Consider the following 20,936-nt stretch of genomic DNA (forward strand, 5'->3'; position numbering starts at 1 on the left):
GTTGATGGTTGCATATCAATGCTGATGAGAGCATTTATCCGACGAGGAGGGGTGTTGAATTATGATGGTGGGTGAGAGAGATCGTGATCTCGGGTGTTATATGGGGTGACATGATGCCATGGGGAGTGATGTTCATTGCACACTAGAATTGTGTTGAAAGAAAGAATACTAATGAACTCCAAAAGATCGCGGTAGGATGTTATGCTCGAATGATTTTTTTCTATGGAGATAAAATGATCGGTACATGGTAATGTGGACCATCTGGTCCCAACACACTAAGATTGATTTGAGTTAAATCGTTAATGTTGGTCGACCCTTTAGCCATGAGATTAATATAACATCAACTCATTTGAGAGTGTTGTTGGATGAAGAAGAAATAGTCATGTACAATGGTGTGCATGATATGGTGGTGAGAGTACGTAACAAGCCAATTGTTAAAGCTTAGAAAGATAAGCATGTGATGATGGGAATGAATCGTTTACCCAATCGATGTTTAAAAAAAATACGGTATTGGCAAATTTTCGATTTTGATATAAAGTTTACAATACATTAGGTGAAAATTTGTAGAGATTAGATTGATGTAATCCTAATCCCATACAATGAAATGCTTTTGAAGGCTGCCTCGTCCTTCTTGCATTTTGATGCGTATCTGGACTATAATTTTATTTTATTTTTTTCCATTGACACTACCGGAAAGACTTGCTAGGGTGACTGCCTAATCGAGATGTCATGTCATTGGACTTCCAGTGATGATCAACTCATCCTTACAATCAACTCCACACTATTTACATGTACTTGTATTTTTGGCTCATTATTAACGAATCGTTTGTTACATCTAACACGAACCATTTTACTTTTCATGAACAATAAACTAATTTTGGTACTTCTCAAACTAGCTTATAAATTTTCAATATCCAAAAAAACTACTTTTTTTTTGCTTTAATTAAATATTTTTATAAATTTAACTATATTTGATAACTTTTCTAGCATTTATATTTCAAAATCACTTTCCTACTTTTTTATACATTCTAATGCAATTACTGTTTGTTTACTGGCGTATACAAGAAATTATTGCTTTCATAACTTTTTTCAAGTAAATTCATATTGGAATTTTAACTTCAACAGTAGAATGCTTCAACTACATAAAAGGCCAAACTGAAACTTTTATAAATGATTATCGTAACAAATTTAGTTTATATTTTATTCTGGTTTTCTTGGTTTGGATTAAAACATTTGGCAAGCAAGAGGTTGGTTATTCCCCAAGGGAAGAAAAGAACTAGGAATATCCTTTAGTTGACAAACCTGACTACGAATATTACCAACTTACATAGTTAAATTTCTAAAATCTTAAAAAACCTTATATTTGAGAAAAGGAAAGAAAAGAAAAATATACGACAATGTTTCAAAAACCGGAACATGTGTTAAACCATCAGCTTTACAGTTTACCGAATCGACTAGAGCGCAACAAATGAGACAAGCATCTACGTCTTTGGCCGATTGTTCCATATAACCCGATCCACTGGCACGTAACCAAAACAAAACCGATCGAGTTTATGTCTTTATGACTTAAAAGAGTCCAAAACACATACATTTGAATATAAGAGTTAATTCGAAAGAAATTTACATGATGGCTTCTATGTACAAGACAAAATTTAAAATAAATGGCATATTTATAATAATGATAACTAGTTTCAAAACATAATGCCAAAATGCTATACAAATGTGTCAATCCAACTATATATAGTCGGATTAACATAACTGATGTAGCTCAAATCTCATCGGTCTCGTCTTCCAGTAAGCGGGACCACCTCAGCCAACGGGGTCGAGAGAGGCGTTGGCAATGGTGACGTTCGACAATTTGGACATGTCGGGTTCAACCGAAGCCATCGGTCAACACATTTCACATGAAAAAGATGACCACAATCCGGAAGTTGTCTAAGCAAATCTTTCCCCTTATAATCCGCCAAACAAATCGAGCAACACGAAGAACCCGAGTCCTTTCTCTTAACCTTGACATCCGTATATGTCACAACCGGGTAGGTCAAGATGGTTGCCTCATCAAGGCCCATGTCAATCACATAATGGCCCGAGTCGGGTCGAGTGGTGATCATTGAGCCGACACTACCCCGCCACCGCAAGTCATTTGATTGTGATGATGATGATTGTGTGCTTCTAGTACAATAATAAGATGCTAAAGTTATTGTAATGATGAGCAAGAGTATACCGAATGAGATACCAATACCATACCCGAAGCCGCCAATGTTTTGTGATCCAAGAAAGCCACCGGAATCCGCTGCCGGCGGTACCGTGGTGGTGTTCATGTTTTGTCTAGGGGAATTTGAATTTGGAAGAAGTGTTGGCTTGGTCGGACATATTTGAGGGTTGAAGGAGGGTATTTGGTGGGATTTGTATTTAAAAAAAACAATTGTGACTATTTATTTGAAATGGTCAACGGTAACGAATACTAATTTAGAAGGCAAGTGAGATTGAAAACATTTTTCTACATGTTAAATAAAAAAATAAAATAAATATAGTAAGATTTAAAATGGAGGGTGAAGTGTCGTTTATCTAACTAATTATTTTGAACGATTATTTAATTACTTATGTAAATATAGTGCCATTATTAATACAATATACTATAAATATAATTTGAGAATCCCAAAACGTCACTACATGTATTAATGATTGATTACAAAATTGGCACGTATTTTAGTTCTATAGAAAATGACATGTGTTAACTTATCACTATGTTTATCGAATTAATTAGTATATCTAAAACTAGTAATTTTTTTACCTAGCCAAATTCATATATATTAGATTTAACAATCTGTGACCTGTCTAACCTTTAACAATTACAGAATCAAATATTTAAAAATCTAAACGTAGCGTGAAATACACAATTATACAGCATAAAAAAAGAGGTTTGCAATAGAATAATAAATAGGTATTAATTGCAAGTGTTGATCACGTTCATGCACAAATCCCTGAAAATTAAATTTGTTTATTTTTCATAATGATGTTAGCTGAAATTTTATGACCCAAACAGGCAAACCTAACCGATGTGAAGTTGAATGGATCACGGATTTTAGTTAAACAGAGTTGGGCATATATGGATGGCATTAATAACATGACTAAATTTGTGTATAAACGGATCGGCACATTTAATAACGCGCTAAATGTGCTAATAGGTTGGCGGATGCGCTTAAAACCGACTAACCAAAACGACATACATTTTTGTTGGCATAGAATAATATATATCATAATTGTATTCCATCCCTAAACCAACTAGCTTAGGGGCTGTTTTGCCGTGTTAGTTATGTCTTGCTATTATTGAATGTGTTAACCGAGTCGTGGTGTTATACATTACGTTTCATCATCGTATAAAACTGAAGGGCTTATACTTACGTGTTTAAATGTGTGAACATCTTTGTTTTTAATTGATTATATTTAGTCGTATGTAATACGTGGTGTGTCATGTGGCTCACTTATTAGACATGTCTATTTGAGTAAACGCAATTTTTAATTTAATACGCGGTGTTTTGGTTGAATAGTCATATATATCCCTCGTACCCAGACGTTTAACGTGTTATATCAAAATGCATGATCGGTTTAACATAACACGACACGTTTTATCAAACCTAATAAATGTGCTTGTGCATATTTATTTTTAATTTATGTCGGATTCTATAATCTCCGAGTAAAGAAAGTAAATGAACTTTTCTCAACAGTATTGGATTTGAAGTCATTTGAAAATTTGTCATCGATATTTTATTAGTATTCACATAAAATATATATATTATGATTAAATCAAACGAGAAATTGCATTTTAGGGAAAAATTGATTTGACTGCTTATCTGGTTTTTAGTTAGTAGTTAGTAATAATTGATTAAAAATTGTGAAATTCATAAACTAGTTTCTTGGTATGGGTTTGGTTTCAGAGTAGTTGAATCCTTTTGCCACATTATTTTCCATTAATCATTATCCACCATTCTAACTATGATTGTATAGGAAATAAACACATGCCCGTTTATCATCAACCGAACAAACGATCAACACAAATAGTTAATTGAACGGGGTTAATCATTTGTGCTCGTTTGCTAATAGCATAAACATATGGTTTACAAGCATAACCAAACACAAACATATAACATAGACTAAAAGAGCTAATTTAGTGAATACCAATTAAAAGTATATGTAAACATCTGTTGGAATAAAAGAAAATTAAATCGTAAAAGGAGATATTTCACTTTCATATAGTTAGAATAAATTGCATTGAGCATAATTATTTTAAATGAACATGTTGAGTAAAGAAACTAAAGCAAACTTAAACTAAGAAACATATATGAACGTGATCAAATGAATATAAAGGAGCGGATGAATATGAACATCGGTGAACTTCGTGCTCCTTTGTTTAACTAAATGAACAAGAAAAATTTTCTTTGTTTGCTCGTTTATAAAAATAAATAAACACAAACAAATTTTTTGTCAGACGGTTCACAACGATTCATTGAATTTTTGGTTGATCACAAGCCTACTACTAACTTCTAATTTATTTTAAACATTCATAAGTTTATGTGATTGTTTAAGAATCAAATAACTAATTCGGATAATTAATTCGAGATAAGCTGATTATTTAACAATTATTAGATTTTTTTGTTATTTAATTTAACCAAATTATTATTTTTTTTTTGTTATGAATGGTTAAAGTTATTATGTATCGTATAACTTCTTACAAAATAGAAATCCTATACACCACATAGTTATTATCTATTATTAGTTATTGGGTATAACACAAAAGTTCATTGTAAGACATTAAAGATATTATGGTGTTGTGAAGAAGCATTAAAGCCCAACTTAAAGAATTATGTCACGTTAAAGCCTCACCTCTTTAACATTTTAGCCCAACCATGTGTTGAAGCTTTTTCTTTACCGCCCGGTAATGCCTTGAAGCCCCTCCCTTACCATCCCAACGTGGTGTGCCGGGCTTTAGAGCAATACCACACCAGTTTTGAAACCTCTTTTCACGCCTGCAACAACCGGTCTAACCAACATAGGAAAATAAAACAACACTTGCGAGTGACACAAATCAGTCTCAAAATCTCATCAAGTTGACTGCTGTACTAATTGGGCTTTGAGCCAAGGATGAGATTGGTCTTATTAGATGAGCTTCATTTTGTAAATTTCAAGACTCGGCTCGGACCAAGATTTGAAGACCTCACGGCTCACACCATGAAATTGGATACAATTTCATGTTTCATCATACCTAGAAAAAGTTTTTGCATGAATTTATTGGTGACAAAAACGGATCAAAAACTTATAAATGTTTGTAACAAGTCAGAATGAGATGGGTTGATCTATTGACATTTTTTTTCATTTTATTAAATAAAAAATGTATTTGAAACATGGTAATAAAAAGTATTACTAAGTTAATGATCTAAATTTTGCTTTGAGTAAAGATAAATTATTAGGTTTAGTGTATATTTAGCATCCTTTAATTGAAACCATTTGACAATAAAAAGAACAATCCATGCGACATATATACACATACTTACCTGCAAAGTATGAAACACTCACAATAGTAAAATTCATTTAGATACATGTTGTGAAAATTTATTAGGTTATGTTGTACAGTTGTGGTTGTCTTCATCGGTTGCCAATTCTTCGGTTTTGGTTAATGGGTCCCCCACGATTGAGTTTAAATGCTCTAAAAGTATGAGACAAGGGGATCCTCTTTCGCCTTTCATGTTCTAGTTTAATGGAGGCCTTATCTTTTATGATTGGGAAAGCGTGTTCGGCTCGCCGGGTTTGATTCCTTTTACTTACCTCGGTTTAAAAGTGGGCGCTAATATGAATAGAGTTAGCGGTTGGTCGCCGGTTATTGAGGTTTTAGATCCATTCCATACTTTCAAAGTGGAAAACATCCTCTCTTTCGATTGGGGGGGGGGGGGTCGTGATAATAAATTCGGTTTTAGAAAGCCTGCATATCTTCTATTTGTCTATTTTTAAAGTCCTTGTTAGCGTGATTAACACTTTGGAAGGACAAATTAAAAGATTTTTGTTGGGACGGTCAGAAGAGATTAGGAAATTTCATTAGGTCGCGTGGGAGAGAGTGGTTTCTCCGATTAATAAGGGAGGCCTTAGTATCTCAAGGTTGAAAGACGTAAATCAAGTTCTGCTCTCCAAATGATTTTGGAGACTAAAAACTGAACAAGTCTTTGGAGGAAAGTTATCGAGTCGATTCACTGCTCCTCTAGAAGCTGGGAATTTGTTACAGTCAATAAATAATACGAGAGTTTGGAAATATATCGGAGCTGTTGTAAAGAACATAAGGGTTAGAGGGTGCAGTTTGGATGGCCTGCTCCGAGGAAAGATTCGGACGGTAAAACCATAAGATTTTGGTTAGATTGGTGGCATGATCGAGGTCCGTTAAAAGACTTGTTTCCAAAGTTATTCAAATTGGAAAAATATAAAGTGTGTGGTGATCGTTTCCTTGATTGAGTCGATGCGGGATTGGAGAAGACAACCGGCCTCAGAGGAGGAGCTTTTAGAATGGGATGAGCTTTTTGGCATGTTGGGTATGGCTCTCGGGTTTGGAGGAGCTTATCGTTGGGTTTGGAGAGGGGATATTGGGAAAGATTTTTCAGTGGCTGATGTGAGAAGATTAATTGTGGAGGATCGGGTGTGAGTAACAGATACGTGCTTGATTGGTCTTAATGGGTTCCGAGGAAATGCCAAATTTTCATTTGGGGAGCCGTTTTGAATCGTATCCCTACTTTGGAGGCTCTTCAAAACAGGATCATCTTGGTGGACTCGGATATTTGTCGGCTTTGTGGTTTAGTTAAGGAGACGGTTGATCACCTTTTTGCTGGTTGCAATGTGGCGGCCATGTTGTGGAGTTGGGTATCCTCGTGGTGCAAGTTTTATCGGTTCTTTGACTTTTCCATTAGAGATTTGGTGGGATTTCACAACATTGATGTGCTTTGCCTCAGGTGAAAAAAGAAATGTTCCAATGTATTATTTTCATTACTTGTTAGAGAATTTTGGAAAGCTAGAAACGAGTTGATCTTTGAAGACAAACCAGTTAATTTAGAAGAAATTATCGAGGATGTAAAGGTCTTGGGGTTCCTGTGGTAAACTGGGTGAATTATTGGAAAAATAAAAGTATGTCAGACCATATCCACATGGGCAAACAAGTTAGACCCGTAATAGACCGAAACTTTAACGGGTCCCCTGGGTAGATTGATGTTCCTTTAATCTTATGTAATTTGGTTGATGTTTTTTGTAGCCCTTTGTGACGGTTTGTCAGGTTTTATAATAGTTATAGTTTCAAAAAATACATTTCATTATTCTCGAAACACGGGTTAGTGAGTGTTGCTCTGTAGTGACATGGAACCTACATATCAAATGCACCACGTTTTGAGGATGAGCGCTTGTGGCAATACGTAGGTAAGTGTAGGGAATGGGCTCGTTGTGTGCCCTCTCCATAGAAAGATCTGTCGCAAGAACATGAAACGAGTGTGTAGACAGTATGAGAAAAAAAGGATTCTTTATTTCTCATGTAACGTATACACTCCAAGAGCCTCGCCTTCGTTCACTCAATTCTCAAAATAGAGCAACAATGAACAAACCTCAACACGACCACTTGTGAGATTACCACAATTTCAACAACCTAGTGATGTATCAAAGGTCCATGCACCACCTGCATTCACACAAATTCCATAGTAACAAATCGAACAATATCAAAATTGGCTGCAATTTCAACAATATCGAATGCAAATGTAGCAATAACAATCACAATTTCAACAACCAAGTTTAAGACATGTCGATGAAATCCTTGAACAAAAGAAAAACAAGAAAGAGGAGTTCGAAAGCTAAAAGGCCTACATAACCAATCTAATTATATTTATATTTTATATTAGAAGCTCACGTCAAATTTAATATTACAGTTTTTACTACAATGTAATATTTTATTAGAAGCTCATATTTGAGTCATTTGACCACCTACAAAGTTCTTTTGACTTATAATAATAATAATAGTAATAATAATAATATTTAAAAAAAACCCTTAAAACGTTTACGAATAATAAAAAGAAAAGTAAAGCATAAAAAGAAGACAAATAATTATTTAATCAACTCGTTTAAACTTTATAAATAAAAAACTTAAAACAAAATAAAAAAAAGGAAATAGTATGAAAAAGAGCGTGCAACCACGCGTGTAAAAAGTAGGCGAATCGAAAGATGCCTCGACAGAGATTTTTTCACGCTTACCAAAAGGTTATGTGAACGAACTTGTAAAAATAAAGCTACAACACCCACACACTAGCCTTGAGTACACTCCAGAATGTTTGCCTTTTTATTATTAATCTAAATGGTCCCTCTTGTTTCACTATATTTTAACTTTCGTTTCTATATTTTGAAAATTGTAACATTCGTTGGAGGGTTACATATTTAGTCCACACCTACAGGTGCAAACGATGTTTGTGATTTACTCGAACTTGGATCGAGAAATATGTTATAAAAAGCTTAGCCTTTTAGAGATTGAGTTCTCAAATAAAGCTCGTTCAGTCATCGAGCCAAAGCTCAAGATTTGTATGAGAAACTCGTTTATGCTCGTCAAGCCTTAACGAGAATTGTGTTTTAATATACAAGTTTTTACCTTTTTTGGAGTTTAATGTATTATTTTCAAAATGCACAAGTGAGAGTTGAGCTTTGGCTGTTTTGGCTCGTTTAAGGTATTACATGAGCTCGAGTCGACCTTAGCCTCGTTTATGGTATTACACGACCTTGACCTTAGGCTCGTTTAAGCCTTTTCTCAAATATATAAAAGCGTATATAAATAAATTAATATATAATAAACGAGTCAGGCTCAAGTTTTAGAAAATAAGCTTGAAACAAGCTGAGCCCGAGTTTTAGAAAATGAGTTAGAAACAAGCCGAGACCAAGTTTTAGAAAATGATCTCGAAACGAGCCTAGTCGAGCTCAGGTTGGCTCGTTTACACCCCTATCCACACTGTCAATTCCAGTTAATTTTTAACGAAAAAATGATATCCTTGGCAATTTTCATGAGGGTGTAATTGTACCTTTATAAATTTGGGATCTTAAGAAAGTACTTTTTTAAACTCCAAAACTCTTATCGTGGACTTCCTCACCTTCGATCATGCATTGACCAAAGGTGACAAAGTCGATGCTAGGAGTTTGAAAGAGTATTTATCGGGTTCCGGATTTAAAGTTTACAGTTACTCCCACAATAAATAGCACATGACATCGTTTTTCCATTTAAAAGCTAACTGAAATTAACGATGCAGAGTTGCAGACTAAGGTGCTGTTTGTTTTTGAAGACAAAAAATGTCTGCAATCTGATTTCATCTGACTTAATGTCTGCAACTGAAGATGTGGTCTGAAGGTCTGCAATCTGAAAATATAATACTGTTTGTTTTATAAACTGGATATCGTCTGCATAAGCTGAAAAGTAATTAGATATCATATATATATTACAGTAGATAAAAGTCATTTAACGTTTGTAGACTGCTAAAATAATTAGTAGTGGTGTACGAACTATGGAAGTGGGTGGTGGTAGAAAATATGGTAGGCGGTGAACGGTGGGTGGTGGTGATGGACGGTTGTGGTGGTGGGTGGTGGAACGTGTGGTGGCCGACAATGGGTGGTGGTGGTGATGAACGGTGGTGGTGGTGGATGGTGGTGGCGGCGGACGGTGGGTGGTGGCGGTGGCGGGTGGTGGTGGTGGCGACGGACGGTGGGTGGTGGTGGTAGTAGACGGTGGTTGTGGCCGACGGGGGTGGTGGTGGTGATGGACGGTTGTGGTGGTGGGTGGTTAACGATAGTGGTGGTGAGTGGTTGACAGTGGTGTTGGGTGGTGGTGGCGGCGGACGGTGGCGGTGGGTGGTGGCGGCGGACGGTGGCGGTGGGTGGTGGCGGCGGCGGACGGTGGCGGTGGGTGGTGGTGGCGGCGGACGGTGGATGGTGGTGGTGGCGACAGACGGTGGGTAGTGGTGGTGTTGGACAATGGGTGTTGGTACTTGGTATGATGTTAAGAAGTGTGAAGATGGTGAAAAAAACTTATTTTTTAAGACCATAAAAGCAGTTTTCAGATCTTTTTTTAATTTAAAAACAAACAGTCTTCAAGAGCTTATGTCTGCGCGCCCACAAACTTATGCTCCTTGAAGACCTTATAAGCAAAAACAAGCACAACCTAAATATACAATCCTTATTATCCTCTCACAAATGTTTATACTAAACTTACAATACAATCAGACCACATGTACCAGTTATGCAACACTCTCTCACTAATATTATCACCATCATCATCATCATCATCATTAATATTAATCTCTCTTCAAACAACAAAACACAGAATGTCTGTCCACTCCACTTCCACTTCACCATGAAAACCCTCATCTTCCCATCTTAAAATCCCAACACCTTTACTTCACCAAAACCCACACAAATCAATGGAACCAACATGTAACAACAACACCTTCATACTCTTTATCCTCTCAATTACCACCGTCTCAACAGCTATTAACAATGCACACCAACTGTTCGACCAAATGCCTCTTAACGTTCAAGACAAGTCTTCACTACTTCAGTTCAAAACCCACCTCCATGACCCGGATCAGAAACTCATTTGGGTCGGGTCGGGTTTCCAAAACTGGACCGGAGTTGGGTGCTCCAGGGTTAACGGTAGGGTTGTTGAGCTTAACCTTACTGGGTTTAATTTATCGGGTCGGGTTGATTCGGGTTTGTGTCAGCTGTATTCACTTGAAACCCTAAATTTGTCTCGTAATAATTTTGATGGGTTGATTCCGGGTTGTGTTAATTCGTTAAGGAATTTGAAGGTGTTGGATCTTAGTTATAATATGTTTAGTGGTGGGGTTCCTGATAGTGTTGTGAAATTGAGTAATTTGGTGCATCTTGATCTTGCACATAACTTGTTCGACGAAATGCTTCCTGGGGTTTTTTCGGGAAACTTGCGAAAACTCGAGTTGGGGTTTAATTCGTTTCGGGGGGAGATACCGGACGGGTTGTTGAAGTTGAAATCTCTTAAGTTTTTGGGTTTGTCTCATAATAATTTATCGGGTAATTTACCGGATTTTAAGCAGGCTTTGGAGTATCTTAATCTTGAATCAAATTCGTTTTGTGGTACGCTACCGTGCTTATCGTCGTCAATCGACTCGCTTTCGGTTTTGAGTTTGGCGAAGAATTCACTTGAAGGTGGGATTCCGACTTGCATATCGTCGTTGAGAGGATTAACACATCTTAATCTGTCGTCGAATCAGTTAAGTTACGAAATATCTCCTAGATTCGTGTTTTCCAATAGATTGATTGTTATGGACTTGAGTTATAATCGGTTGTCGGGTTATCTTCCAAGAAAGATTCTTGAACCGGTTGAAAAATCGGGTTTGATCGTTTTAGACCTTTCGCATAATCAATTCTCAGGTGAAATCCCGTTGGATTTCACGGAGTTGAAAAGCTTACAAGCTTTGTTTCTTTCACATAATCTTCTGACGGGCGAAATCCCATCAAGAATCGGGAGTTTAGAGTATCTTCAAGTGATTGATTTGTCTCACAACTCGTTATCCGGTCAAATTCCATTAGACTTCGTCGGTTGTTTTCAACTACTCGCGTTAATCCTCAACAACAACAATCTTTCGGGTGAAATCCAACCCGAGCTCGACGCTTTAGATAGTTTAAAGATTCTTGATGTCAGCAACAACAAGATTTTGGGTCAAATCCCGTTGACTTTAGCGGGATGTAAGTCGTTAGAGGTTGTGGATTTAAGCTATAACAACCTCTCTGGTCCTTTGAATGATGCGTTGACTAAATGGTCAAACCTTAGATATCTTTCTCTTGCACACAACAGGTTTAACGGGCCTGTTGCAAGTTGGATTTTCATGTTTGAAGCGATTCAAACGATCGATTTGTCAGGTAATATGTTTTCGGGTGACATACCAGATGGTGTTTTTAACGTTAGTTTACGTTTTAACAATGGTAACTTTAATAAAGATAACCTTAAAGTGCCATTGTTAGATAGTAAACTATCGGTTGTTATGGGTGACGATTTGCATCTGAATTACAACTTATCATCAACGGTCGTGATTGATCTATCGGATAACATGTTAAACGGGCAAATCCCAAACGGGCTTTTTAATTTACACGGTTTGGAGTATTTAAACCTGTCACACAACTTTCTCAATGGTCAAATTCCCGGGAATTTGCAGTCAATGTGGAGCTTAAAGATTCTTGATTTATCTCATAACTCATTATCGGGTCAAGTACCCGAAAACCTATCTGGTCTTGGGAACTTGACCCATTTGAATCTTTCTTTCAATTATTTTTCTGGGGTTGTTAACAAGACGAAAGGGTATTGGAGATTTTCGGGTGCGTTTGCAGGGAACCCGAATTTGTGTGTGGAGTCGTCTGACGATGGTGAAGGCTGTGAGGCGAAAGGGAGGCCTGTTGGGCCGGAACGGGCTTATGAAGAGGGTAGAGAAGATGGGCTGATTTCAGTTTGGGTGTTTTCGATTAGTGCGTGTGTTAGTTTTTACGTTGTTGGTGTCGTGTTGTTTTGTTCATCTCGAACGAGGAAGTTTATGTTTGGGACGAAAGATTAATGATGGCGTTTAAATGTAGAAAATGTAGGTTATGACTTACGATTGTATATATGATGAATTTTCCTAATGGATCTTACAACCACCTATCTTGTGTAAATATTAATGATTTTTTCTAAAGGTGAAAATCGGCTATTGAAAAACCTATAAACGCTGGTTATCGGAAAACTTATAAAAGCTGGATTCGGACCCGACACCTAGTATTTGGTCTATTGTGTTATTAAAATTTTTTGCTAACGGTGAGAATCAGTTATTAGAAAACTTATAAAAACTAACTGGGTTCGAACCTGACACTTAGTGATTTGTGGTCTATTGCGTTATTAATATTTCAGATTTATGAATTTGAAACCAAAATTAGATCCATTTCATGTGCAAAATTTGGCCAATCTGTATATTATATTATGTTATTATGATATATAAATACATTTTTAACACTTCTTATGTAAGATGAAAAGAACCAACAATTTATTGTTTGTTTTTATTTACTACAAATAATAATGTATAAATAAATTCCATAAAAATGGAAAATATCATATTGGAATATGTGCAATTGTGTGTGTGAAGCCTTCAAGTGGACTAGTTGTAAGGAGATTGGATGCCAAATGAAAGTGTTTGGGTTACTCTTTTTTAGCTTGTTTTGGTATACTATTATTATACTCATGTCCAAGTGAAATGAATCAATTCTAATTTAATGAGATGTTTATGAATACCTGTTTATAATATTCATGGACGTAATAAATAGAAAATACTGTAGGTAAATATCTATTTTTAATATAACTAATATATTAAAGCTACTTTATAATTGATCGAAAGAGGAGGTACGGTAATATACCAATCCCAAATAAAATGAATATATAAAACGACAGCATGATAACATATCGAGAAGCTGTTTAAATTGAAATATAGAAAACACTGTTGAGTCATAATAAAGTTCTTTTACAATACCAAGAACAAAAATGAAAATAAATAAATAAATAAATAATTGTTATAATTTTAATAGTATAACAAATTAGTAATGAGATTAAAAGAAGCTTGGAGATGATGATAACAAATATATATAAGAGAATAGATATTGTTTTTGAGATAATATTACTCAGTACATTCATGTGATATTTATATTACACAAAATTCACTATTTGGGGAGACAATCCTCACTTATTGGTTTGAAAATTTTCATCCATCACATGGATGTGTTTTCCTACACATTTATAACATTCCCCCATGGATGCCACATTTTCAAACTCCGGGATATTTGAATTACTGCCTCATTAAAAACCTTGTTAAATAAAACCCAATGGGAAAAACTTTACCTAAGGGAAAAAGAGTGCAGTATATAGCTCCCCCTCAAGTTGTATGTCATAACATTTTCCGTACGTGTCTCATGCCAATATCATGATCGTGTTTCCGGAATGTTGCTGTGAGAAGTGCTTTTGTGAAAAGATCAGCTGAGTTGTTGTTGGACTGGACGTATCTCATCTCAACCTGATTGTCTTTAATAAGGTCTCGAGTATACTCAAAGTATCTTGGTGGTATATGCTTTGTTCTGTCACTTTTGATATACCCTTCCTTTATTTGCGAGACACAAGCTGCATTATCTTCATAGATAGGAGTTGGAATTCGATATTTCTCCAGTCCACAAGAAATCAATATGTGTCGTGACATAAATCTTAACCATACGCATTCTCTTGTGGCTTCATGCAATGCAATGACTTCAGCATGATTTGAAGATGTTGCAACGAGTGTTTGTTTCTAAGAACGCCATGAAATCGCAGTTCCTCCATTCTTAAATATGTATCCAGTTTGAGATTTTGCTTTATGGGGATCAGGTACATAACCTGCATCTGCATAACCAACTAACCCTTCTTTTGAATCGTTAGGATAAAATAAACCTAAATCAGCAGTTCTTTTTAGATACCGAAAAATATGTTTAATGCCATTCCAATGTCTTTTAGTAGGGGATGAACTGAATCTTGCCAATAACTTAACCGCAAAAGAAATGTCAGGTCTTGTACAGTTAGCAAGATACATAAGTGCTCCAATTGCACTGAGGTATGGTACTTCGGGATCAAGAATCTCTTCATTATCTTCGCAAGGACGAAATGGATCATTGTCAACATTGAGTGATCTAACAACCATCAGTGTGCTTAAAGGATTTGCTTTGCCCATATTGAAACGCTTTAAGAGTTTCTCTGTATAAGTTGACTGATACACAAGTATCCCATTATGCATATGTTAATTTTTAAACCAAGACAATATTTGGTTTTTCCAAGATCTTTCATTTCAAATTCTTTCTTTAAAAGAGCAATCGCTTAATTAATTTCCTTTTGTGTCACAATTAAATTGAGATCATCAACATACACAGCTATGATCACATATCTTGATGTTGTCTTCTTGATGAAGACGCATGGACAAATAAGATTATTTGTGTATCCTTTGCTTATCAAATAATCACTCAAACGATTGTACCGCATCCTTCCAGATTGTTTCAGTCCATACAAGGATCTTTGTAACTCGATGGGATACATTTCCTTAGGCTTTGAGCTTAATACTTCGGGGAGTTTAAATCCTTCGGGAATTTTCATATAGTTTTCACTGTCTAGTGATCCATACAAGTAAGCTGTGACAACATCCATAAGACGCATCTCTAAAATTTTAGAGACTGTTAAGCTGATTAAATATCTAAACGTAATAACATCCATAACAGGAGAATACGTTTCTTCATAGTCAATTCCTGGCCTCTGAGAAACACCTTGAGCTACAAGTCTTGCTTTATATCTTGTAACTTCATTTTTCTCATTTCGTTTTCTCACAAAAACCCTTATATATTCTACAGGCTTTATTGACTTTGGTGTAATGACAATAGGTCCAAAAACCTTTCGATTGTTTTGTGAATTTAATTCAGCTTGCATGACATCTTTCCATTTGTTCCAATCTTGTCGATTTTTACAATCATCTACAGATTTTGGTTTAGGATCATCATTTTCTTCCATGATATCACTTGCCATAGAATAAGAAAATATATCATCAATATTTTCCATTTCATCTCGATTCCACATTATACGTGATTGACCATAGTTGATTAACAATTCCTTATTGGAATCATTTATTTCTTCCTGAGGGAATGTTATATTATTTATTCTTTCCTGATGGAAGGTTTTGTCAATCATTCCTTCATTCGGGCCAGCATCCTTTTCAAAGCCCTTTCTTTTTCGAGGATTTTTTAAACCGATTGGCCTTCCACGTTTTAAACGTTTTTGGGATTCATGAGGTGCATTATGGTTTTGCTTGCTTGGAATCTCAACTCGAGCTGGAGCATTAGCAGCTAGTATATGAGATTTAGTGACCCTGTTTATATCAGTAAATGCATCAGGTAATTGATTGGCAATTTCTTGTAGATGTATTATTTTTTGAACCTCTATCTCACTTTGTTTTGATCTTGGGTCTAGGTGTAATAATGATGTGTAACATCACGGAAAATATCGAGCCAAAAATGTCAATTTCCAAAGTTAAGGGACCAATTCTGCCAATTTCCAAACTGCAAGGGCTAATATGAAAATTCTGATTTTCCTGACCTATCGCGATACGTGATGGATCAGAGGGGACACCCATCACGTACCGCAATAGGGTTGTCTGACACATGTGCCACGTGGCACACGGTGGCAGCGTTTTCTGCAACGTGTCACCACGTGGCAACACGTCCGCCACGTGGCGCGGCACCTGCCACCTGTCACCACCTGGCAGGTCTACCTGTGACTCGGCAAGCCTACATCGCGCAACGTGATGGGCTTGCCAAGGAACCCATCGCGTAGCGCGATAGGGTCCAAATTGAGCCTATAAATAGAAGGCCACGAATTCAGATCCATCACATCTCAAAACACACATATTACTCTCTCTGTAGTCTCTCTATACACCTCGAAGTACGTGCCCTCGATCCACCTCGAAATCCATGCCCGATTCCTCATATTTCGTGCCCAATACCTTGATAATCGTGCCACCTCCCGATGATGTTATAAGCAAGGAGAAAATATTGGTGTGAAGTCCCGAAGATCATCTCGAGAAGCGTGCCAAAGTGTGGAAATGATAAGTGATCAAGCGACGACGAAGTGCTACTCAAGTAAATAGGGTTCTATAAGCCAACCAAGGTAGGCATAATGCCCGAGTAAAAATAATAATAAAATACTGAAAGGGCTTAATACCCCAAGTCAAAGTTATTCTCGATAAACAAAGAAATATATAACAAAGAAAATAAAGTAAAAGAAAAATGAAATATATATGTGAGTATATATATGTATTTGATTATTCTTTGTTATAAAATATATTATTTAAGTATAATGAGTATACTTAAATAATAATGAAAGGAATACGTTTCTTAAAGAAGAAGAAACGTAAGGTTTTTATAAATAAACTAAAACTTTATAAAGATTACTTTTTAACTAAAGGTTTTTAAGTAAAAAGAGATATTGAACTAAAGGTTCATCGAGATAAATAAGACTAAAGGTCTTAAGCCGGATCGTGTATTCGACTAATAAAAGTTATACTCGTACTATAGGTGCGAGATAGCAAGAGAAAGACTCACAGACGGTGTTGGAAGCCGATCCCATTGAAAAGGTGAATACACCCCACTTTTATAAACTTGTTTTCAAACAATCAAACGTGTTATGTGTAAAACTTTACATGAGACTATGTGTCTCTAAAAACATTGTAAATAAGAGTATAAGCCTAGCCTTCAGGCTGCAGTATTCGTTTGTCTAGATCCTTACATATGTGGAATGCGGTGGGCACATCGCACCACGCTTGGTCACAACCTCCAGCCACGATGGTCCGGACCTAAGTTACGTCCGAGTGAGAGTGACCATGTGTATATTTATAGTACGTAAGTTATGTTGAAACGCTGCGGTGTTTTGCTGAGGTGACCTAGTGTAGAGACTCGAGTTCATGATGATTGTTTAACTTGATTATTCCTAAGCCAAGATGGGGCGAGGCTTACGTGGTCTCGAGGGGTAATTAAGTAAAGAAAATATTTTAGCGTCAGCATATTCAACAGCGTTCGTTGCTGACGTATTTTATAACATTTCGCAGGTAACCAAGAATAGAGCTTGACGGACGAAGAGCTCAAGAATCCGATGGCTCGGATAATTTTTTTTGAATATTAAAATATGATGTTTTTGTAAAACATATAAACAAGTAAATACTAAACGAGACTTCCGTTTCGTCTTTTTGTAATGTAAATATTTATAAGTTTAATCCTTATGTTTTATAAAGTCTTCCGCTATAACCCGTAACTCTGTTTATATACAAACATGGTACCAACTATATATCACACTCCTAGGCCTAAGATGGGGGTGTGACATGATGACACACACCATGATATATCTCTTTCTTTCTTTTTCATTTCTCCCATAATGCCGGGAATATTGTCTCATTAAAATGGCAATCAGCAAAACATGCTGTAAATACATCACCTAATAAAGGTTCAAGGTATCTTATGATGGAAGACGTTTCATATCCAACATATATTCCCAACCTTCTTTGGGGACCCATTTTTGTGCGTTGTGGTGGTGCAATAGGAACATACACAACACACCCAAAAATCCTAAGGCGAGAGATGTCTGGTTCATTTCCGGAAGCAAGTTGTGTGGGAGATTATTTATGATTCACACTTGGTCTCACACGAATTAATGATTCAGCAAGCATAATTGCATGACCCCAAATAGAAACAGGGAGTTTTGTCCTCATTATTAATGGTCTAGTTATTAGCTGTAGGTGTTTGATCAACGACTCGGCTAAACCATTTTTTGTGTGCACGTGAGCAACAGGGTGTTCAACAACAATCCTCACATACATGCAATAATCATCAAAAGCATGCGATGCAAATTCTTCCACATTATCAAGCCTTACTTTTTAATGGTATAACCGGGAAAATGTGCACGTAATTTGATAATTTGAGCAAGAAATTTTGCAAAAGCGACATTACGAGTCGATAATAAAAAGATATTAGACCATCTGCTGGATGCGTCTATTAAGAACATGAAGTATATAAATGGTCCATATGGTGGATAAATTAGTCCACATATGTCACATTGAATTCTTTCAAGAAACATTGGTGTTTCTTTATCAACTTTTAATGGCGAAGGCCTTGTAATTAATTTTCCAAGAGAACAAGATGTACATTGAGGTATTTTATCTATTTTGTAGATCTTTTGACCTTTCAAAGGATGCCCATGTGCATTTTCAATGATCCTTTTCATCATTGTGGATCCTGGATGACCTAATCTGTCATGCCATAAGTTTATGATACCAGAATCACAACAATTTTCTTTGACTGCCATATGTGCTTGAGGCACATTTATATATGTATAATGCAAACCAGAATGGAGCATTGTCAATTTTTCTAATATCTGATCTTTGCTTATGATATGCAAATATTTTTCATTACTAACAGTCCTTGACTAGGAAATATTTACTTGTTTATTTGAAATAGGGATAAGATTGGTTGGTAACCCTTTCTTTCCCTCTCCTCAATCTAAACCACCTAATCCAAGATGTCTTATGAGAAGTTAATGGAATATTATGATAATGAAGCAAGAAGGGCAAGAAAATACTACAAGTTCCCAAGAAATATCATGAGTAAGGATTACTTTGAATCATTCTTTAACTCCAACGAAGAACATAATCAAAACCCCAATCCAAGTCCAAACTACTATCTAGATAACACTCCACATCAAGAGTACCAAGCACCAAGGCATTCCAGCTACCATCCAACAAGTCTACCTATGTATCAACCATCCGAAGTCCCGACATATCATCCTACCGAGATCACAACTTATCAACCAACTGAAATCCCACCGTATTACCCATCCGGAGGATCAACACACTTACCACTAAATCCTCATCCTTCATACGCTTTCCTCTCCAATTTACAAATCAAAGAGGGACCAAAATCTTCTTCATCCGACTGGATGCAATGCCACTCCGATCAACGAAGGTGGCATATCGACACTTCAACTATGGATTCCGCTGATTCTCGCATCAACAAGGAAGGGCCATCTTACAAGCCCAAGATGAGAGTCACAATGCCATATGAGAAGATTCACATGCCGGCAATGACTGAAGAAGAACCAGAAAAGGAACCGGAAGAGGAAACCGACCCTGAGGAAGAATATCTTGAAAATCCAAATGAAGTAACCACGTCAATCGAAGAACAACACTCAACCCCAAGCTATGGTTCAGTCGATCAGTATATGAAATTTCTCCATGAACTCAAGGGAAAGGTGTCATCAAGTTTCCCACCATACCAAGGTGAGATTCCATCAATTGAAGAACAGACCAATGAGATCCGTGAGCAAAATGAAGCAGCCGATGCATTCTTCAATTTTCCCTCCGATATGACAACGTCTCCGTATCCAAACCCGAAGAACCATTATGACATTGTGATGATGGGTTGCCGCGACCCACCTCCAAAATATGAATACCCGAATGAGATACCGCAATCACAAGAGGAGCATTTGGACCGAGCCTTGCACGAAACTGATGATCTTAGGAAGAAAATTGCTTTGGATGAGAAGAAAAAGAAGAAGATAGGAGAGACGCTTCTTCGAAAGTGCAACAAGCTAACCAAGGTAGTGAAGAAATTCATGAAAGATTGAGAGGATGATGGTATTGATGGCATATTTTCAAGAGATGAAGTTGTATGTTAAGATAGTTTGTATGTTATGTGTAATATACAATGTAATAAGGATAGAAGTTTATATACCGCTTAAACGATATATAAGTATGTTGTAAAATAATATACATATCATTTTATGATATGTATATATGTGAAATAAATAAAATTTGTGTATTAAGAAAAGAAATATGTTAAATTTCAGATAAAGAATAAAAGATAAGAATGTTTAGACAAAGTGATAACCGGGAGGTTTCCCGAAAGGAAGCCCAGAAACGAGAACAAGGGAAAGGTCCTGAAAAAGAACAAGAGGAACCAATCCCCAATAAATATATAAATCAAATCCAACAAATGATCAAAAAGGCTGTTGGGGAAGAATCTGAATTTCGATCCCAATCTAGACAAACAAAACATTCACAATCTGAAAATCCTTCCCGAAAATCCATTTCTAAACCCCGTCCTCGACCTTCACATTTAGAAGAGAGTGTTCACGAGTCGAATGCCGACGGAGGTGTTAGACAAGAATTTAAGAAACTCAAGATTGGCGGGTGTTCATTTAAAGATTTTAAGTACTATGGGCCAAAAGAATTTCATGGTGACAAAGGAGCCATCACAACTATAAGGTGGCTTGAAGAAATGGAGAC

At 36.4% G+C, this 20,936-nt stretch overlaps 1 protein-coding gene and 1 pseudogene across 1 annotated transcript; one reads left to right on the plus strand and one right to left on the minus strand.

Moving 5' to 3' along the window:
• Window positions 1–1,675: 1,675 nt before the first annotated feature.
• Window positions 1,676–2,729, minus strand: LOC143557262 (RING-H2 finger protein ATL70 pseudogene; annotated as a pseudogene).
• A 7,599-nt stretch (window positions 2,730–10,328) lies between these two features.
• On the plus strand, window positions 10,329–12,765 carry LOC143557268 (uncharacterized). Its single transcript, XM_077046380.1, has one exon. It carries the CDS (start codon window positions 10,470–10,472, stop codon window positions 12,630–12,632), a length of 2,163 nt encoding a protein of 720 aa, XP_076902495.1. The 5' UTR covers window positions 10,329–10,469; the 3' UTR covers window positions 12,633–12,765.
• Window positions 12,766–20,936: the final 8,171 nt, after the last annotated feature.

The sequence above is a fragment of the Bidens hawaiensis genome, unplaced genomic scaffold (assembly GCF_021521415.1).
Source record: "Bidens hawaiensis isolate Kalapana, Puna unplaced genomic scaffold, B.hawaiensis_p1.1 tig00018852_1, whole genome shotgun sequence".
Taxonomy (NCBI): domain Eukaryota; kingdom Viridiplantae; phylum Streptophyta; class Magnoliopsida; order Asterales; family Asteraceae; genus Bidens; species Bidens hawaiensis.